At 40.9% G+C, this 20,109-nt stretch overlaps 1 protein-coding gene across 14 annotated transcripts in view; it reads left to right on the forward strand.

Moving 5' to 3' along the window:
* Positions 1-18,689, forward strand: part of Nfat5 (nuclear factor of activated T-cells 5) — an 87,437-nt gene extending 68,748 nt beyond the window's left edge. For 10 of the 14 annotated variants that reach the window (XM_003751872.6, XM_063278044.1, XM_039097749.2 and 7 more), the window contains 5 exons: positions 485-565; positions 5,163-5,311; positions 6,330-8,823; positions 9,878-10,121; positions 10,586-18,682. In XM_003751872.6, coding sequence (XP_003751920.1) covers positions 485-565; positions 5,163-5,311; positions 6,330-8,823; positions 9,878-10,113 — 2,960 coding nt within the window. In that variant the 3' untranslated portion in view covers positions 10,114-10,121; positions 10,586-18,682. 14 annotated transcript variants of the gene reach the window in all.
* Positions 18,690-20,109: the final 1,420 nt, after the last annotated feature.

The raw sequence follows: 20,109 nt of genomic DNA on the forward strand, positions 1-20,109 counted from the left end.
TATTATGTAGTTCTCTGTTAGTGCTAGCAAAAATATTTTTCTAAGTTTTACTGGAAGAATAGTCATAATATTATAGACCTAGTATGTTCATCATATGTGTTCTCATTCACTTTAAATATGGACAAGTGTTTTCCAGTTGGTACTTTTTAATAAATGTATATAGGTAAATGATAGCCTTTTTTTCTTGCTAGTGCTCTGATGTAGCTGTTCAGTGTTAAATGTCTGATATTTGTGTCAGTCTTCCATTCATGTGTTAAAAGGATTCTTAAAGTTTTCTGTCCTGGTAAGTGATTATATATTTTATCTACTTGGAGATGAGTATATTTTAGAGGGTAGTCTGCTGGTTATAAAAAATTAACCTAGGGTTCTAATAAACAAGTCAATGATGTGCTGAGAAATTATTCCAATTAAAGAGTATTAGAATATGTATTTTACCAAGATGAATATATTGAACAAAATATATGACTTTTGCTTTTAATATCAGCAGCTGGTGCTTTGAGTGTAAATGTGAAAAAGGAGATATCTAGTCCAGCAAGACCTTGCTCTTTTGAAGAAGCCTTGAAAGGTATCAATTTGATTGTTCTCATTTGGTCCTCTTTGGTGTTTACTAGCAAAACCTTAATGCTTTGTTTTCTCTGATGTAATATACTTAGCAAGGTGTTTTCCAACTATAAAGTAAATATTTAAAACTTTACTGATGCAGAGACTTATTGTTCAACTTGATGTTTCCTTTCATCTAGCATATAGGTATACTTTAAAAAAAAAAAAAAAGCCATAATAGACCAGACATGATGGTGCTTACTTGTAATCCTAGCACTTGGGAGGCAAGGGGACCATGAATTCAGGATCATCGAGGGCTACGTAGCAAGACCGTATCTCAAAATAACAATTAATATGTTTGAGTAGAGGAGTTTGTTTTCTTCAGTTTCTTCAGTTTAACCCTGATGGGCCTTCAAGATGGCTCAGTGGGTAAGGTACTTGCCACCAGTCCTGATGACAGGGGTTTAATCCCTAAAACAACCATGGGAATTGTGGAATAAGGGAACCAGCTCCCACAAGTCGTTGACCGTCACATGTACCATGACACTTGGGTACCCACACAAGATAAATATATAAATAGAAAAAAACAAACAAACAAAATAAAGCCCAAATCCCGTAAAAGTAATGAGAATAAGTCATACAAAAAAAGGGAAGCAGAGATTATGATGCTTCCTTCTTTAAAGGTTTGTACTTTCATGAGACTGAAATATGGACTGTAGGTGTTCGAAGAATTACCTAATGGTTAGGATCTAACCATTCTTTTTTTTTTTTTTTTAAGATTTATTCATTTATTATATATAAGTACACTGTAGCTGTCTTCAGATACACCAGAAGAGGGCATCGGATCTCTTTACAGATGGTTGTGAGCCACCATGTGGTTGCTGGGAATTGAACTCATGACCTCTGAAAGAGCAGTCGGGTGCTCTTAACCGCTGAGCCATCTCTCCAGCCCCCGGATCTAACCACTCTTAAATCTGATATATTTCTTTACTTCCCTACCAATTTAAAAAACAACAAAACACTGAAGACTAGGAGTGATAACACATGCCTACAGTGTTGATACTGTGGTGTCTGAGACAGGAATTTCATGAGCTCAGGACCCATCCATCCTTGATACTAAGACTATCTCAAAAAGCCCAAGTATAAAAGAAGCGATGGTGACAAACTGACTTAGGTTTGTTACAATGTGGTAAGGCAGATTATAGTCCACAACTGAAGTATGTGGTGATGGTGCTTTTATGCCTTTATCTATGAAGATACAGATTACATAATGGTACAGTTCCTTGAGTCATGAGTCGGTCTCCTCCAGAGATGGCAATAGTGGATCCCAATGCATCATTCATTGGGACTACACAACAGCAAGTCAGCCTCTCTGTACTGATGGTGCATGCAGGCTCAGTATTTCCTTACTCTTACCCAGCCCAGCAACTCCTAGCACTCCACCTAAGTAGAGCATCAAAGCTAGGAATCTTACAGCTCTCCTCCTACTGACAAAAGCCCAGTCTAAGCTGATTAGAGCCAGGGGTGGAAGCCCATGTACACTTTTAATGCCAGTACTTGTAAGGCAGAGACAGATGGATCTTTGTGAATTGCCTAATCTACATGGTAAGTTCCAAGACAGCCAGGGCTATGAAGAGACCTCAATTAAAAACACAAATAAAAATGTCAGCCTAGTGTCAGAAAACCAACTAGACATGAGTGTCCCAGTTTGTCACACATACCCAGAGGTAACAGAGGCAGCCCATGCAGATGATTCTCTACCCTAATAACACCAGCAGTGATAGATTAGAAAGCTGTTGGCACTGTGTTACCAAAGAAACATTCAGGAAAAATCCTTTCCTCACTTCACCAAAGACACCAACAGCCCAGGGAAGCACTTTCCACTAGGTAGGCAGTATCAAGCACAGATCAGGTAGTTAGGAATAGCCAGACCAGATAACCCAAAATAGAACTAAGTTGTCACTGAAACTACAGTATACTTAGGTAATCTGAGCAAATTAAAAAAATGAGCACATTAAACATGCTTAAAGTAGTTTAAGTGTAACTACGTCTCTTAACACAAAATCCAACATGGCCTTGAAATAATTTTTTAAATCATTTGTTAATTAGGAACCAAGAAAAAAATTACAGTTTGAATGAGAAAAGATAACTGATATGAATTATTAAGAAAGGTATTAGAACTATCTAACAAAACAATAGCTAGACCATGAAATTAATGCAATGGATAATTCTAAATTTCTTGAAAGTTGAAATTAAAAATAGAAAATTTTAGTAAAGAAAGGGGAGATATTAAAGAACCAAATAGAAATTACAGAACAGAAAACTACAAATTTTTTATTGTTGCTAGTTATATTTTATTGAAGCTGGGGGAAATTATGTCTTCCAATTTACAATGGAATCAAATAAGAAATGAGCAATAGGGGCTGGGGATTTAGCTCAGTGGTAGAGCGCTTGCCTAGGAAGCACAAGGCCCTGGGTTCGGTCCCCAGCTCCGAAAAAAAGAACCAAAAAAAAAAAAAAAAAAAAAGAAATGAGCAATAAAGGTAGAGAAAGGAGGATCTGAGTGAGGTTGAGGGCACTCTGGTCTGATAGTGAGTTCCAGAACTACATAGGCCCTGTCTCAAGGGAAGGAGGGAAGGGTGAAAAAAAAAAAAGAAATCAGCAATAAAGAGAATAGGAAAATCTTCACATTAAGAGAAAGTTTTGAGCCTGGTGGTAGTGGTGGTGGTGGTGGTGGTGGTGGTGGTGGTGGTGGTGGTGGTGGTGGTGGTGGTGGTGGTGGTGGCGGCGGCGGCGGCGCCGGTGGTGCCGGTGGTAGCACACGGCTTTAATCCCATCGCTCAGAAAGCAGAGGCAAAAGAAAATTTTGAGCTGAGAATGCGGCTTGTAGTAAGCAAGTGCCTGCTAACAGCATGAGGCCCTGGGTTGGCTCTCTAGCATTGCGTAAACCAGGTATGATGTAGATCCCAGTGTTTGAAGAGTAAAGGCAGGAGTATCAAGGTTGTCTTTGGCTTTGAGTTTAAGCCACACTGGGAAACATGAGAGTATCTCAATGAAGAGTGCAGATGGCGGGAGAGGTGGCTTAGTGACTAAGAGCACTTGTTGCTCCTGCAGAGGATCCAGGTTCCATTCCACCACCCCATGGCAGCTCACAATCATTTGTTCAAGGGATCCAATGCCCTCTCTTTACCTTCATGGTTGCATGGTGTGTTTACCTGTTAGCAGGCAGAACATCATATGAATAAAGTAAAAAAATGAATAAATATTTGTTAAAGAGAACAGAGGTATCAAAAGGAAATTTGGAAGTAAACTGATGAAAAGATGAAAATGATGGCATTTGAAGTTGGTGAGGCACTAGGCGCAGTGGTATGTGAACTGGAATGCTGGCACCCTGGAGGCTGAGAGAGGAAGACGCAGTGTCTGAGACCAGCATGAGCTGTGCAACAGCAAAACCCCATCATAGGTGTCTGTGCTTCTTTCCGTAGTCTCACAGTAATAAGAGTTTGAGCCTCACACTTGTCCATCAGTCAGGCTTTAGCTGCATGAGCAGTTTGGCTCCATAAAGTACCAGTGGCAAACTCAAGTAAAAGTTAAAAAGAAGAAAGAAAAAGAGTCAAAGGGAGGATGGGGGGCTAAGTGGAAAGGTAGTAATTGGCTCTTCTAACTGTAAGTTGATAGATAGCTTTTGAATGTGGAAGTGAAATGGTTTAGAAATACATTTAATGTACCACCTTAAATAATCGTTCAAGTTTGTAAAACATTGGTTCAGAAAAAAAATGTAAATTACTTTATATATGCTTGAATTCTTGCTGAAAAATATGTCAGTAATCTCAGTCTTCAAAAGGTTGGAATGCTGGATTATACCTGAGTATTTAACCTCTTAGAGATTACCAATCTCTGTATGCTAAATACTCTTAAAATATTATCCCTGTTGCATTGGTGTATAGCTCCAGACACTTAGATGTGGCTTGTGGGATACAGCCGATAGCTGAACCAATTCGGTTTATTACTTGTAGATATTTCTTGAGTGGTGGAGCTCTCCTCTGGATTGCAGGTGACACTAGGTTTCATTCCCCAACGTGGTACCACATAAATAAGCCTGCCTTCTCAGTCCATAACAAGAATCTTCAAGCCAATCACACTTCAATAAAGGGAGGTTAGGTAGGAGTACGGATGTAGCAGAGCGGGCAGAATGCCTGCATAGGATACATTAACCCTGGGCTCGATCGTTGTCTGCATATATCAGGCATAGTGGCCCACACATGTAATTCCAAGTAAAGACAGGAGGATTGAAAATTTGAGGTCATCCTAGGTTACATATCTTACATATCTAGTTTGAGGCTAGCCTGGACTACATGAGAGTTTCTCAAAAATGGGGTAGGAGTAAATGTATCATGCATTATAATCATGATATAATCTATCCAGGATAGACATTTAGCCCAGGTATGGTGGTATAGCACACCTATACTTTGAGCTCTTAGGGGATGAGGTGGAAGATGACAAGTTTGAGGCCCGCCTAGGCTGTGGAGAGAGACTACGTCAAACAAACTAGATTTAAACCATGGCATTCAGTAAATAGATTGTTTCTTACACTTTACAACTCTTCTTTTTTATATGCGTAGCAATGAAAACGACTGGCTGTAACGTAGATAAGGTAACTATCCTTCCTAATGCCCTGATCACTCCACTCATATCGAGCAGCATGATTAAGACTGAAGATGTTACTCCAATGGAAGTAACATCAGAGAAAAGATCTTCCCCAATTTTTCAGGTGAGTTTTGTAACAAATGCCCTCTATCTATCCCACATACAAAAAAATTGCTATATTCCCCTTTATTGTTTTTTCCATTCCAGATACGGTTAATGAATTTTGCTTTTCAGAGCAAATGCTTTATAGGTCAGTAAAATTGCTCACAAAGTAACTTCAGTCACATTTGGCAAGAGGAGGAATTCATCCCTATGAAATGAGGTGTATTTATAAAAGGACTACAAGTTGGTTTTGGGACTGAGGAATCAAAGATGTAAGATTAAGGCCAACCTGGGCTACAGAGACAGACCTTGCCCCCCAAAATTTAATTTTTAGTTGATTTAATTAAAGCACCAATTTTAGAATTTTCAGAAGTAGAAACATTTTGATTGTGGTTCCTTCTCTACCATCTTTTTAATTCTCCTCTTCACTTGTTTTCCCCATTGCAATGTCACTGTCACTGATGATCTACAATACGGAAGTGTCTTGAACTTGGTTACACACAAGCTATCAGATGAATGTTCTCTTATTTTTAATTTGGCTAACCATATCAATAACTGATTATTCTGCTTGTTTGACTATCTTTACAATACTGAAAGTCAGACATTGTCATAAAGAATCAGTCTTACACTGACTTCTATTTTTTTTAAGTGACAAGTCAGAGTAAGATCTGATAGAATTGGATATGCTCAATTCTCACGAGAAGAGAGAGGGAAGGGAAGCTACTTTTTTTAAAAAGATTTATTATTTTATGTATATAAGTACACTGTAGCTGTCTCCAGACACACCAGAAGAGGGCATCAGACCCCATTATAGATGGTTGTGAGCCACCACGTGGTTGCTGGGAATTGAACTCAGGACCTCTGGAAGAGCAGTTGGTGCTCTTAACAGCTGAGCCATCTCTCCAGCCCCACTGATTTCTACTAATATTGTAGAGTAGAAAACTTATTCTGCATGTGTCCTTAGAAATAATTTTTGGAGTAATATATGTGGTTATTTAATATTTATATATACATATTATTTGTGGCTTTTTATTTTTTAGACTACAAAGACAGTCGGATCAACCCAGCAAACTTTAGAAACTATTTCTAACATAGCGGGAAATGCATCCTTTTCATCACCATCATCTTCTCACTTATCTCCTGAAAATGAAAATCAGCAGCAGCTTCAGCCCAAGGCATACAACCCGGAGACTCTGACAACTATCCAAACGCAAGACATCTCACAGCCAGGGACTTTTCCAGCGGTTTCTGCTTCTAGTCAGCTGCCCAGCAGCGATGCACTGCTGCAGCAGGCGGCACAGTTTCAGACAAGAGACGCTCAGTCCAGAGACACAATGCAGTCAGACTCAGTGGTTAACTTGTCACAGTTGACTGAGGCACCACAGCAGCAGCAGTCCCCACTGCAAGAACAAGCACAGATACCATCAAATATTTTTCCGTCGCCAAATAGTGTGAGCCAGCTCCAGAGTACTATTCAGCAGCTGCAAGCAGGAAGTTTTACAGGCAGCACTGCTAGTGGCAGCAATGGAAGTGTTGACTTGGTCCAGCAGGTTTTAGAGGCACAACAACAGTTATCGTCTGTTCTGTTTTCTACTCCAGATGGTAATGAGAATGTTCAAGAACAGCTGAATGCAGACATTTTCCAAGTCAGTCAAATTCAAAATAGTGTAAGCCCTGGAATGTTTTCCTCAACAGAGTCTGCAGTTCACACCAGACCAGATAACTTACTACCTGGGAGGGCCGACAGCGTCCATCAGCAGACTGAAAACACACTGTCTAGTCAGCAGCAGCAACAGCAGCAGCAGCAGCAGCAACAGCAGCAGCAAGTGATAGAGTCTTCAGCTGCCATGGTGATGGAGATGCAGCAGAGCATTTGCCAAGCAGCAGCCCAGATTCAGTCAGAACTGTTTCCTTCAGCTGCTTCAGCAAATGGAAGCCTTCAGCAGTCTCCAGTTTACCAGCAGCCTTCTCACATGATGAGCGCCCTGCCTACCAGCGAGGACATGCAAATGCAGTGTGAATTGTTCTCTTCCCCCCCTGCAGTTTCTGGAAATGAAACATCCACCACCACCACACCGCAGGTGGCAACCCCCGGCTCTACTATGTTTCAGCCGCCAAATTCAGGCGATGGAGAAGAAACGGGAGCACAAGCAAAACAGATTCAGAGCAGTGTCTTTCAGACAATGGTCCAGATGCAGCACAGTGGGGACAGCCAACCTCAAGTAAACCTCTTTTCATCTACAAAAAACATAATGAGTGTTCAGAGTAATGGTACCCAGCAACAAGGGAATAGCTTGTTCCAGCAGGGGAGCGAGATGCTGTCACTTCAGTCTGGGAGCTTCTTGCAGCAGTCTTCTCATTCCCAGGCTCAGCTCTTTCACCCTCAGAACCCTATTGCTGATGCTCAGAGCCTTTCCCAGGAGACTCAAGGTCCAATGTTTCATAGCGCCAATCCCATCGTCCACAGTCAGACTTCCACAGCATCCTCCGAACAGCTGCAGCCTTCCATGTTTCACTCGCAGAGTACCATTGCTGTACTACAGGGCTCTTCAGTCCCTCAGGACCAGCAGTCACCCAACATATATCTTTCCCAAAGTTCCATCAGTAATCTTCAAACTAACACAGTAGCCCAAGAAGAGCAGATTTCATTTTTTTCAGCACAGAACTCAATTTCTCCACTTCAGTCAACATCAAACACTGAGCAGCAAGCTGCTTTTCAACAGCAGCCTCCAATCTCGCACATCCAGACCCCTCTTCTTTCCCAGGAACAGGCACAGCCCTCTCAGCAAGGTTTATTTCAGCCTCAGGTGGCCCTGGGCTCCCTTCCTGCTAATCCAATGCCTCAGAACCAGCAAGGCCCAATTTTCCAGACACAGCGCCCAATAGTTGGCATGCAGAGTAACTCTCCATCCCAGGAGCAGCAGCAGCAGCAACAGCAGCAGCAACAACAACAGCAGCAGCAGCAGCAGCAGAGCATTTTATTTAGTAATCAGAATGCCATGGCTACAATGGCCTCCCAGAAGCAGCCACCACCAAACATGATATTTAGCCCAAACCAGAACCCGATGGCTAGTCAAGAGCAGCAGAACCAGTCAATTTTTCACCAGCAAAGTAATATGGCCCCAATGAACCAAGAGCAGCAGCCCATGCAGTTTCAGAATCAGCCTACGGTTTCCTCACTTCAGAACCCAGGTCCTACGCCATCTGAGTCACCACAGACCTCCTTGTTCCATAGTTCTCCTCAGATCCAGTTGGTTCAAGGGTCACCTAGTTCTCAAGAGCAACAAGTAACACTCTTCCTCTCTCCAGCATCCATGTCTGCATTGCAAACCAGTATAAACCAACCAGACATGCAGCAGTCTCCTCTTTATTCCCCACAGAACAACATCCCTGGAATCCAAGGAAGCACTTCTTCACCCCAGCCACAGGCTGCTTTATTTCACAACACTACAGGAGGCACAATAAACCAACTACAAAATTCTCCTGGCTCATCTCAGCAGACTTCAGGAATGTTCTTATTTGGCATTCAAAATAGTAAGGAACTCAAATTTCTCAGTGCTCAGTTGAAATATTCAGATCATTATGAGGAAGCACAAGGCACAGCAGTTTCAAAGCAGAGTGGAATTCCACCAGCTACAGACTGAGGCCCTTATAGGCATAAATTTCCATATTTTCAAAAGTAATCATTTTAGACTAGTCATAATGGTCCATGCCTGTAGTCCTAGCCCTTGAGAGGTATAGGCAGGAGGATTGGGAATTCAAGTCATCTGTGGCTCCATAGTGTGTTTGAGGCCAGCCTAGAGTACAGGAGACTTTATTTCAGAAACAGAAACCAAAAAAAAAAAAAAAAAAGCGATAGTTTTATACCTCACAAAGATGTTAAGATGTTAAATGAAATGATGTGCAAAATTATGACATTAATTTGAAAAGAAAATGAAGAGTGACAGAAAATAACTTAGCCAAATAAATTGTTTCTAAAGATCTAGACACCCGGGGGCTGGAGAGATGGCTCAGCGGTTAAGAGCACTGACTGCTCTTCCAGAGGTCCTGAGTTCAAATCCCACCAACCACATGGTGGCTCACAACCATCTGTCATGGGATCTGATGTCCTCTTCTGGTGTGTCTGAAGACAGCTACAGTGTACTCATCTATAATAAATAAATAAATCTTTAGAAAAAAAACAAGATGTAGACACCCATTTTTCATCTGTTATGTCAAGTAATTAGTGATACTTTTATTTGTATTATGTATTTAGAGGTAAGGTCTCACTATTTAGTTGTGGTTGTTCTGGAACTCACTGTGTAGACCAACTGGCCTTGAATTGACAAGGTTCACCTCCTCTACTTCCCAATGCTGAGATTAAAGGTGTGCCTACCATGCCCAATCTCAGTAGTACCTTTGTATATGTTTAGAGGAATCCCAAGACAGACTCCAGTGTTGTCCCGTGAAAACCATTTTGTTAGACTGTCAAGTACTTTAGTTTTATTAATGTAGCTCAGCATAGTAATACATTTCTCCTGGCCACTAAAAAGTGTTAGTTTAGAAATCTTAACTAATCAGCTGTTTTCTGATCTCGCTGTCTTTTCAGATTGTAGTCAGCTGTTAACTTCTGGGCCAGCTACATTGCCAGAGCAGCTGATGGCCATAAATCAGCCGGGCCAACCACAAAATGAGGGCCAATCTTCTGTGACAACACTTCTTTCTCAGCAAATGCCAGAATCTGCCCCACTGGCCTCCTCGGTGAACAACAGTCAGAACATGGAAAAGATCGATTTGCTTGTTTCGTTGCAAAGCCAAGGGAACAATTTAACCGGCTCCTTTTAGTGAGATATGTAAGTATTACATTTTGGTCTCTTAGTGAAAAGCATTACTAAATTCTATTCAATTTTAATAACACTGTTTAGCCTTTACAGTTAATTAAGAAAGGACTTTCACTCTGAATGATAGCTTAGGTTAGGTAGGAAATACTGGGGATTCCTTCTGGCTGAGAGCTTCTTTCCTTTAGAGTGACAGAACATCAGGGTAGCCTATAAGGCTCTAGATCCAATCATAGTAGAAAAAGAAAACAAAGAGAAAATTCTATAAATAATAAATCTTATAATCTGGAACTATATCTCAGTTGGGTACTTGCCCAGCATATTTGATGCCCTAGGTTCAGTACGCAGCACCACCAAAAAAGCGAGGAAGATTGAATATGGTGATGTTCCCTACATAGGACAGTTGAAGTCATTCATGGTGATAGACACTTTACAAAATTTTTTTCCCTAATGAGATAACTGATTTTTTTTTTCTTCAGAAATTCCCTGAAGAAAGTAATGGTGATTCCAAGATATCCTGAGAACTTGTGGCTCCATGAAGATTATTAAACCATTATGAAGAACGACATCTGAGTAAATGGATAGATTTCCTGACTGTAAGAATGCACCCATGCTGCCTGTTGCAGTGATTTGCCACCAATGTGCTTTTCGTTTCTAATAACAGTGATGACTGAGAGTCTGTGATTTTCCAGCTGACAGAGTTGTTGCTTTTGTCCTCTGTTTTTAAATGCAAGGCTGGCCTCTCAGTTATTCTTGCTATTAGGAAATCATATTTGTCATGTTTACTTACATTCTTACTTCCCTTCCTGCATTATTTTAGTCAAGTAGTGGCTTAGGACAAAGTAAAGTTCAGTGTGACTAAGGCTGTGCTTTTGTTGATGTAAAATAAAGACATGGCTGTTGGCCAAAGTGAAGAATTTCTTTCAGTTTTCATGGAGAAGCTGAAGCAGTAATTGACTGAAAAGAAGCTGTATTAAGAACTCTGCAGATACGAGGACTCCTCCTCATACACACAGGCAGATGACATGCTTACAGCCTGGGTACAGCTGGTGTGTTACTGAGTTCATTGTTCAGAGAGGTGTTAGTTCTCTGTATTTCTACTAAGGGATTTAGCCATAACTGCATAAAAATATTTTGTTCTATGAAAATGAAGGGGGTGATGTGTGACGTGTTACATTTGCATATTCTCCTCCGGCAGTTTAAACTGACAGTACTTCAGTCTGTTTTCTTACCCAGCGTTAGGCTAGTATTCCCTTCTTATATGCCTCACCTGTACTGTTGTTCTCATTTTTTTCTTTTTAGCTTTGTTATTATTCTACTGGCTTTATGACCCTGTAGTAATTAGAGAAGGCAGCCTCGTTGACCCAGTGACCTGGCAGTCAGCAGCACAGGGCCAGGAATGCTCCTTCAGGAGTTATTGGGATTTGATTCCCGGGAAAAAACAGTTCTCTTTTTTCTTCCATGAACGGTGCTGTTCTGAAGTCTCCAAAATTCTCGCTTTGATGATAAATAGTACAAATTTTAATTTTACAGACAAGACAGACAAACATTTCTCAAACTATGACTTCTCCCTGAGCCGCAGTGACCATTCACAGGTCACCTCAGTGCTTTACAGTTGAAGTGGTCACTGACTTGATGGTTTCCACAGCCTTGGGCTTTACAGGGTCATATCATTGATTTCACAGGAAGAATTTACTTGTGTTACATCTACAGAGAGCAAAATTACACACTCCAGAACTTGCATTTGTAGCATTAGCTGTAGAGTTTTGGGTGTGCTGCCACCCATGGGATGCCTGCTTCTCACTCCCACCCACACCCGGACACGTGCTTAGGTCTCCTCTATCTTTGGCATGTGCAAAGTGTCAATGCAGCATTAGGCCGTCATGTATGCAGCTTCCGTATGTCGATATGTTTTGGTTTCCTGTTTAATTCTTTTACTTTCTAAGCTTTTAAAAATTACCAGCTCATGGTTGTTGCCTTTTTCCTTAGTTTTCCTATCTTTTTTTTTTTTTTTTTTTTTGTCTCCCCCGTCCTACATGGTGTGGAGCTGTGGTGTTGGTTTAGTTTATATAGCCAGATCCCCCTTTGTGACTCTTCCTTTGTTATTTGTCTGTGGTTCTTGTCATTTGCTTTCTCTTTGTCCTTCTCCCTCTGCCCTGGCCCTTCCTTTCTCTCTCTGAGAGGCATTGGATTACGTTTTCAGTAGTACAGGCTTCTTGCCAATATGAAGGGAACTTTCCAGAAAGAGACCTACTCTGGTCATTTAATTTTGAAAACAGTTTTCAATCGTTCAAGTTTTGGATGGTTTATATCTAATGTGTGTTTCATTTTTTTGGAAAGCTATATTTTATATTTAGGAAATGGTATACTATTTTGCTACTTGTACTAAGTGAGTACATTGGCATAAATATAGAAATTTATATATATATATATATACATATATAAACTATTCTTTTTTGCCACACATTTTTGTGGTAAATTTGTGAGTTTGTCTGATGTTCTACCACAACGTGGCGTCTGATAACAGTGAGGGGGGTTTGTTATGTCTTTCTTGAGTATTTAAGCACCTTTTGAAGTAAATGGCCTGTTTATCTGTAGCCATTCCATCAGGCAGTTCCTCGATGTTACTAGGGAGCTGAAGGCGACTTACTGTGTGTTTGCTGGATCTTTCACTCAGTGAGATGTTAAAGAGCACGGAAATTCATTTGAGGCAGTGTGTCAAATGGTGTTTGACAAGAATGAGCCACTCTGTCTTCGTTCACTATATATTTAATATTTTATTATTGTTGTTGTTAATTGGCTTTCTGTATCCTATGCCTTTTATTTATAAAGACACTAAAAAAACCATGTTTGTAATTTTAATAACATCTCCCCATCTTTTAATATCCAGAGCTACTTTATAAATTCTCTAAGCCAAAAGTATTTTCCTTGATATCTTCCTTCTCCCCCAGTTCCTATAGGGAAAAATCACCCAACATAGTTCGGGTTACAGTAAGAGTCAGCCACACAATTCAGTGCTTCAGTTTGAAAAGGTAAAGTGGATGCCAGAGTGTTGTCTGAAGCGTCATAGAGAGCAGACCTAGCAGACGTTAGGAAAACAGAAGTCAAAGTTTAAAACCATTTACTTCTGAGTTTTCCGAATTATTTTCTGAGATCATGTAGGTGACTCAGGAAATCTGTTTGTTCACCAAGATCAAATTAAAATGTTTGATACTACCATGCTGTAGATGAAGTGGCAGCAAGAAGTCTGGCTTGTGTGGTGGCTTCTGTTCGTTGTATACTCGCAGCTTATCCTTATAAAATGCTGATTGGCAATGCCAAGTCACCGGGACCAATTTCTGTTTTATAATGTTTAAGTTTAGAACAGAACATCACCTGAACTGTAGTGCTTTGAGTGGATGGAGGTAGAAACCCCCACTTCAGTCTCATCACTTGTGTGGTTATTTATACAAGGGCTGTGCTGTGCTACCTATTCCTGCTCAATACGATGGAGTTTGTTTTCTTACATTGTTGATTGTTCCTTGCCCCTAAAGGTCCATGTTAAGTACAATGTTCTGAATATATGATTTTGTTACAAAAAGTGTTTGTCGTCTTATTGAAGAGTTAGCTCAGTGGTTGATATTTGTGCTAAGAATGCAGCTTCCCAGTTACTGTTACAAGTTACAGCTGCCAATGGGAAGACTCAATGAGCCAACAAAGGCCTTGGAAATCATGATTTATTAAATTTATATCTGGCAGAAGGACCTAAATAAACTGTGAACTACATTTTATTCCTTTGTTACATTTGGCTCTTGCTTTCAGCAATTCACAGAAATGCTTGGAGCTTTCTCTCTCTCTCTCTCTCTCTCTCTCTCTCTCTCTCTTCTCTCTCTCTCTCTCTCTCTCTCTCTCTCTCTCTATCTCTATCTCTCCCTCCCTCTCTCCTTTCTCTTCTAATCTCCCTCTCTCCCTCCTTCTCCACACACACACCTGTGTGTGTGTCTTGTCATTTCACACCAAGGAGAAGACATTAGACACTTTGTTCCTAAGCTTTGCTGTGGGCTTTTCTGATTCTAGCATCATATTGTTATTTGGTATTTAGCCAATGTAGTCCTACCTGTCTTACACCATCTCCTTAGACCAAGTGTTTAAAGGGCTTTTATTATAGAAGCAGTATTAACAAGAGGCCTCTTCCCCTCCCTCCCATTCTCCCATCCTTCCTTGCCCCCTCTTTCTATAATATTGTGTTATAGTTTAAAATTGCATTATCGTAGATTTATTGCTTATCAGAATTTTGACTAATGTACCCAGAAAAAAATAGAAGGAAGAAATTGTGCATTTGTCCCTTCAGAATGAAAGGGATAATTCCTTTTGACCATTTTGAATGTCTGTTTTTATTTTTTTCGGCAAAGTTGCACTATGCTGCCCAAGTCCTGGGCCTGCTGGTATGAAGCACCTTACCTGGACCCCTTTTTAAACCAGTATAAACGCTTGTTTTGGGAAAATGAAACCTGTCAGCAAATAACCACAACTGAATAATTCTCTTTTTTAAATTATTTTTGTATTTTTTCTGTCACTCTCTTCAGACACACCAGAAGAGAGCATCAGATCTCATTACAGATGGTTGTGAGCCACTATGTGGTTGCTGGGAATTGAACTCATGACCTCTGGAAGAGCAGTCAGTGCTCCTAACCGCCGAGCCATCTCATCAGCCCCTGAATAATTCTTAAATTCAGCAGAGTTATACTTATTTACAGGTGTTAGCCTGAGAATTTTTCATTTCCTAGTAAAATTTTTTGTTATCTCTATTTTCTTATTTTTAACTAGTTGAAAGTTGTGGAAGACTTGGTGACTTTACTCTGCATCTCTACACAGGCTCCATCTCTAACTGAGATGCCGTCTTATGTCTGCTTTTGGTTACCTGGAGGGGCTCAGTGAAAAGAAAACTGTAATTCAGTAGACATATTAGAGAAATAACCCAGGCCGGGGGTGTGGCACAGAGGTAATGAGTTTACATAGCATGTGCAAGGCCCTGAGTTTGATCCCCAGCACCACCAAAAGGGAGGGAGGGAGGGAGGGAAGGGGGAGGGAGAGAGAGAGAGAGAGAGAGAGAGAGAGAGAGAGAGAGAGAGAGAGAGAGAGACACACACCTTGGGCATACACACTAGCAAGAGGAGTAGCACTTACACATCCATCACATAGACTGAGAGCTTTCCCCTTCTGCTTGCTTTTGTCATTAGAACTAAACTGTGGAGGTGACATTTCATGATGCAGGAGATTGACTCTCTACAGTATCATTTTCAAATTGTCCCGATACCCTAATTACTTTTTAACTATTTTCTTGTCATTCTAAGCCTCATATATTAATAAAATTCTGTTTTTACTGCTCTTGCTTTTTCAGGCAAATTTTTACATTAATATTTTATATGTAGATGAAATGTTATGGAAAAGTGCCTTTTTACCATGCCAGTGCCCCCTTCTTAAAACTCCACCTTCCACTATTGCCAAAAGTATGCAAACAACTGGTTTTATCAAGTCCTAACTTGTACTTTTCCCGTGTGGCCATTCTTTTCTTCATTTCTTGGTCACCATAGAAGATGGCTTTGTCGTTCCTTTGACTTAAAAGTAACAGAGAAAGTGCTTTGGCAGAGTAGCTTGGGTAAGCAAGTGCATACTGTTTAGGCTTGTATGAATCAAGTCTCATTCTCTCATCCCAACAAATTATAGATGGGTCTCACCTGAATAAGAATAAAAATGTGTCTGTCTGCAAGACTTCATGCACAAAAATGTGTGTTAAATGTTATAAAGGCACTACTCACAGCCTCTTCTCTGATCCTAATTAGCTGGGGAGAAGAGCAGTATCTAAAACATAGGTTTTATAAGGCCTGGGGGTGACATTGATTTTTTTTTCCCTAATTAAATGTGGCAAAGTAGTTTATTTCTTATCTATCAGAACTTAATTGACTTTGGAAAACTTAATGTCACAAAACCCTCAGAAGTCATTTGAGTTGAGGGAAAGCTAAGGTCTTGGTGTCAGATACCACTGGGTTTTGTCCATTTTGTTTCTGATCTAGCTCTTTATGGTGGTGCTTGAAGAAAGGAACATCAGTGACAAAGGACAGTAGTAACTTAAACTCTGGGCAGAGCTGTGCTCCCCATGCAAGTATGTTTATAGCTGTTGGTGGGCTGAAGATGGCATGCTTAGGCAGTGTTTTTCATACTCTACTGTGCACTTTAATCATTCCAAAAAAAAACAAAAAAAAACAAGAGTACATCTTAACTATTCAGAATACTGCACATTTATTCCAGATAGATGGCTTGGTGTGTAAGGTGCCTGCTTATTTAAAGTAACTTACAATAAGTGTGAAATTGTTATTTTCTAAAGGACTTAAGACCTTGAAATGTAGCTGTAGGAAAATGACTACATTTTGCAGACCATTTTAGAAATAGTAAAGTGACTGACTGATGAGTGTGTTGGAGAGCTACTTAGAACCATTCCCCTTTCTGTGTATTTTATGTCCCTTATATAAGAATGCTATAGTGTATAGTTTCTACTTGTGTGGTTTATGCAAACTAATATGGTCCTCCACCCCGCAGCTAGCATCACTATGAACCGGAAACTAGTTAGACGTGCACGTTCTTGGGCGTTAGCCCAGGCATACTGAATTGGATCTGAAGTGAGGCCCTGCAATCTATCTGTCTGCCCTAAGTCCCAGGGGAGGCCAATGCACCCCTAGTTTCAGAGTCACTGATCTGAGTTCTTATCTAGTGAAAGCTAGGGAATTTTTTCCCTACTCTTGAGATAATTATTTCTTCTTTATGTATGTTCAGCCTTAACTGGTTATCTGTGGTCATTTATCAACAATAATTTATTTACAGTACTGCCTAAGAAATGCATGTGTTTTATGTATATACAGTATAGTTATTAATAATTCATTTAACTTCATTTGGCATTTCCCTGCCACTGACTAAAAAGTTTACATTAACTGACTGATTTCAATATATAGGTGCAATGTTCTGAATTTCTTTAATTGTTGTGACATTTACTTAGCTAAAAATAATTGATGGGTGCTACAGTCTCCTGTTTATGCATAACATGGGTACATTGTGGGCAGTATAATACAAGCTTTCTCTTTGTTGCCTCTTAATTTAGCAGCAGACCACGGTTTTGCTCTGGCTAGACCAGTTCTCAGAACAGAATTGCCATTCCATACCATTTTTCTTGTATCTGAGATCTCAGATAGATGGCTGGCCAGACCAACATAGCACCTTGTTTATTTTCTTCTCTTAATAGAAAGGATTCTTTTCAAATAGCTTACTTGGCATTTGAACACTGCAGTCAAGTGATGGTTCTTCTTGGAACTCACACTCCAGGTGAAGTACTTAACAAAATAAAAGGACAGCACATTTTATAATGTGGGTGTCTCCCCTCTCAGTTGTGTGCATCTTAATAAGTACAAGCAAGCAGGGCTGTTGGTCTCCTTACAGTTCAGCACTTCCATCAATGATCTTCTTCCTCTGTTTACAATCACTGAGTTAACTCATGAAAGAAAGATCCACTTTTCAGAATCAAACTCAATGAATACTTGCTTTCTGAGAATCACTGCTGTCTGTCCCACACTAGCAGTGCTAAGTGGCTTACTCTACACACTGGTGCTGGAAAGTAAGTAGGCAGGCTGTTGGGACGCTGTGGAGACCCTCCCTTCCCCTTCCGTCACTGGATCCAGAGCATTCTACACAATTTATTAACCCAGGTTTGCAATACCACCTTTAAAGATCCTGCATTCAACCCACGTCACCCCTGCCTGTCCTCTCTCATTGGCCCTTCTCCTACCCAGCACCTACCCACCCAGCAGTAATAATATGCATGGTGTGTAGGGGTGGCCTATTGTTATTTTAGCTAGCGTGCCTCAGAAAGCTTACACTCACACATAACCCCAGATGCTTGAGAGTGAGTTTAGAATCAAACTTCTGTGACAGATAAAAACCTGTCCTGCTGAAGTAAGAGCTCAGTGATAGGCCTTCGTATACACAAGGCCCAAGGTAGATGCAGTCCCCGGAACCAGAGAAAAGTGGGGAGTGGGGGTCTGCAGTGCAGTTGAACTGACTCCTTGTATCTAGTGAATGTACCTGTTCACCTTGTTCCCTTTAAGGATGCGCTCCAAGTGATTGCTGCTTTCCTGACAACTTGACTGAGTTTCACTCTCTTCTTTTCCTCCCTGTTTTAATGAGTAACTTGGAATATTTCATTAACGTGTTCTCAAGTGATTTAGCTGCCATTCTGCCATTTTGAGTTTTTGTTTAATTTTATCTGCTTGAGCACACTGATCAACCACTGACCTGCCTTCTTGCATTGTCTTGCAATGACGTAAGAGTGACATTGTGTATATGGCTTTATAGTTGGAATTTCAGAGCACTGACACCAGATATTCTCAGTTTGTTCTCTGGGGGAATTTCATTTGCATCTATGTTTTTAGCTATCTGTGATAACTTGTTAAATATTAAAAAGATATTTTGCTTCTATTGGAACATTTGTATACTCGCAATTATATTTCTGTAAACAGCTGCAGTCAAAAATAAAACATTGAAAGTTTTCATTTCGCAGTGAGTGTCAATCTTTTTTCCTCAGACTTTGGCCTGAATGTATCAGCAATGTGGGGAAATGTCAGAGACTGGAGACAACTAGGGAAGAGATAGGAAGGAACCGTGTGTGAGGGCCCAGCCTGGAGCCTCTGATTACTCACTCAGCAGGGGCTAAGCCCTGGGTTCAGGTCACAATATCTCAAAAAGAATATGTCTACCAACCAGATGTGGGAACCAGTGAATCAAAGGCAAACAGTAAGTTAGTAGTACAGGTGTTACAAGGACACTGTGAGCAGAAGTGGGCAGAGCTCTGAGGTTTCAAGGCAAGCCAGTAAGAAGCATGGGTGCTAACAAAAATGAAAAGCTTCCTTGAGATCCCACCACTTCAGAGAGAGTCCGATGTGCTGGGCACCTGCCCTCAGCCCTGCGGAGGTGGGAACAGGACTTCCCAGGAGCTCACTGACCAGCCGGCCAGCGTCGCTGAGTCTCTGAGCTCCAGCTTCCGTGGAGAACCTGATAATAAGGGATTGAGGTGCAAAGCAATCCAAACAGACCTGAAGTCAACCTCTGCCCTCCACACACAAACATAGGTGCACCTGCATATACACACAGATGTACAAACACCACACATGTACACCTAAGATCAGGAAATGTAAACATTTGTCATTGATAAGCTTAAATAGCATGGAAAAGGTATAATAAGCAAGATGAAAAGGTGGCTGGAAAGTTGGTTCGGCAGTCACGAGCTCATACTTCTTTGCAAAGGACCTGAGTTTAGTTCCTGCCCCATATCAGGCAGCTCACAGCTGCCAGTAAATCCAGTTCTATGCAGAGACACCCTTTTCTGACCTCTACAGGCGCTTCTGAGCATGCATACATATGTAGGCATACATTTTTTGCAACCTACTTTTAATAAGGGTTCAACCTCTCCTTTAGCCCACTACTCAGCCTAGGTAATGGAAAACTTAGGATGTGGGGGAAGTGGACCTGTTCAGCAATAGTTCTTCCGGGGCAAGCTCGATCTTCCTTGGCAGCCATTCCGTCCCATAGCAAACACCAAATACAAGTCAGCAGCTGCAGACCAGTCCTCTAGGCAGGTAGACACCACACCAGAGCCTGCTGCTTCAATCCATACCTCTAAGCAAGTAGACACCAGGCATGAACCAGCAGCTGTAGTTCAATCCTGAAGAAACCCCAAGGCTCGACAAGTGGCCTGAGGGGAAGCTGCAGAAGTGACAAAGTGCTGCAGGCAATTCTTGGGCGAGTTTCTTTCTTTTTTTTTTTTTTTCTTTTCTTTTTTTTCTTTTTTCTTTTTTTCGGAGCTGGGGACCGAACCCAGGGCCTTGCGCTCGCTAGGCAAGCACTCTACCGCTGAGCTAAATCCCCAACCCGGGCGAGTTTCTTTCAATAGTGGCGTTACCACAAGTTGAGCTCAACAACG

Source organism: Rattus norvegicus, chromosome 19 (genome assembly GCF_036323735.1).
Source record: "Rattus norvegicus strain BN/NHsdMcwi chromosome 19, GRCr8, whole genome shotgun sequence".
NCBI lineage: Eukaryota > Metazoa > Chordata > Mammalia > Rodentia > Muridae > Rattus > Rattus norvegicus.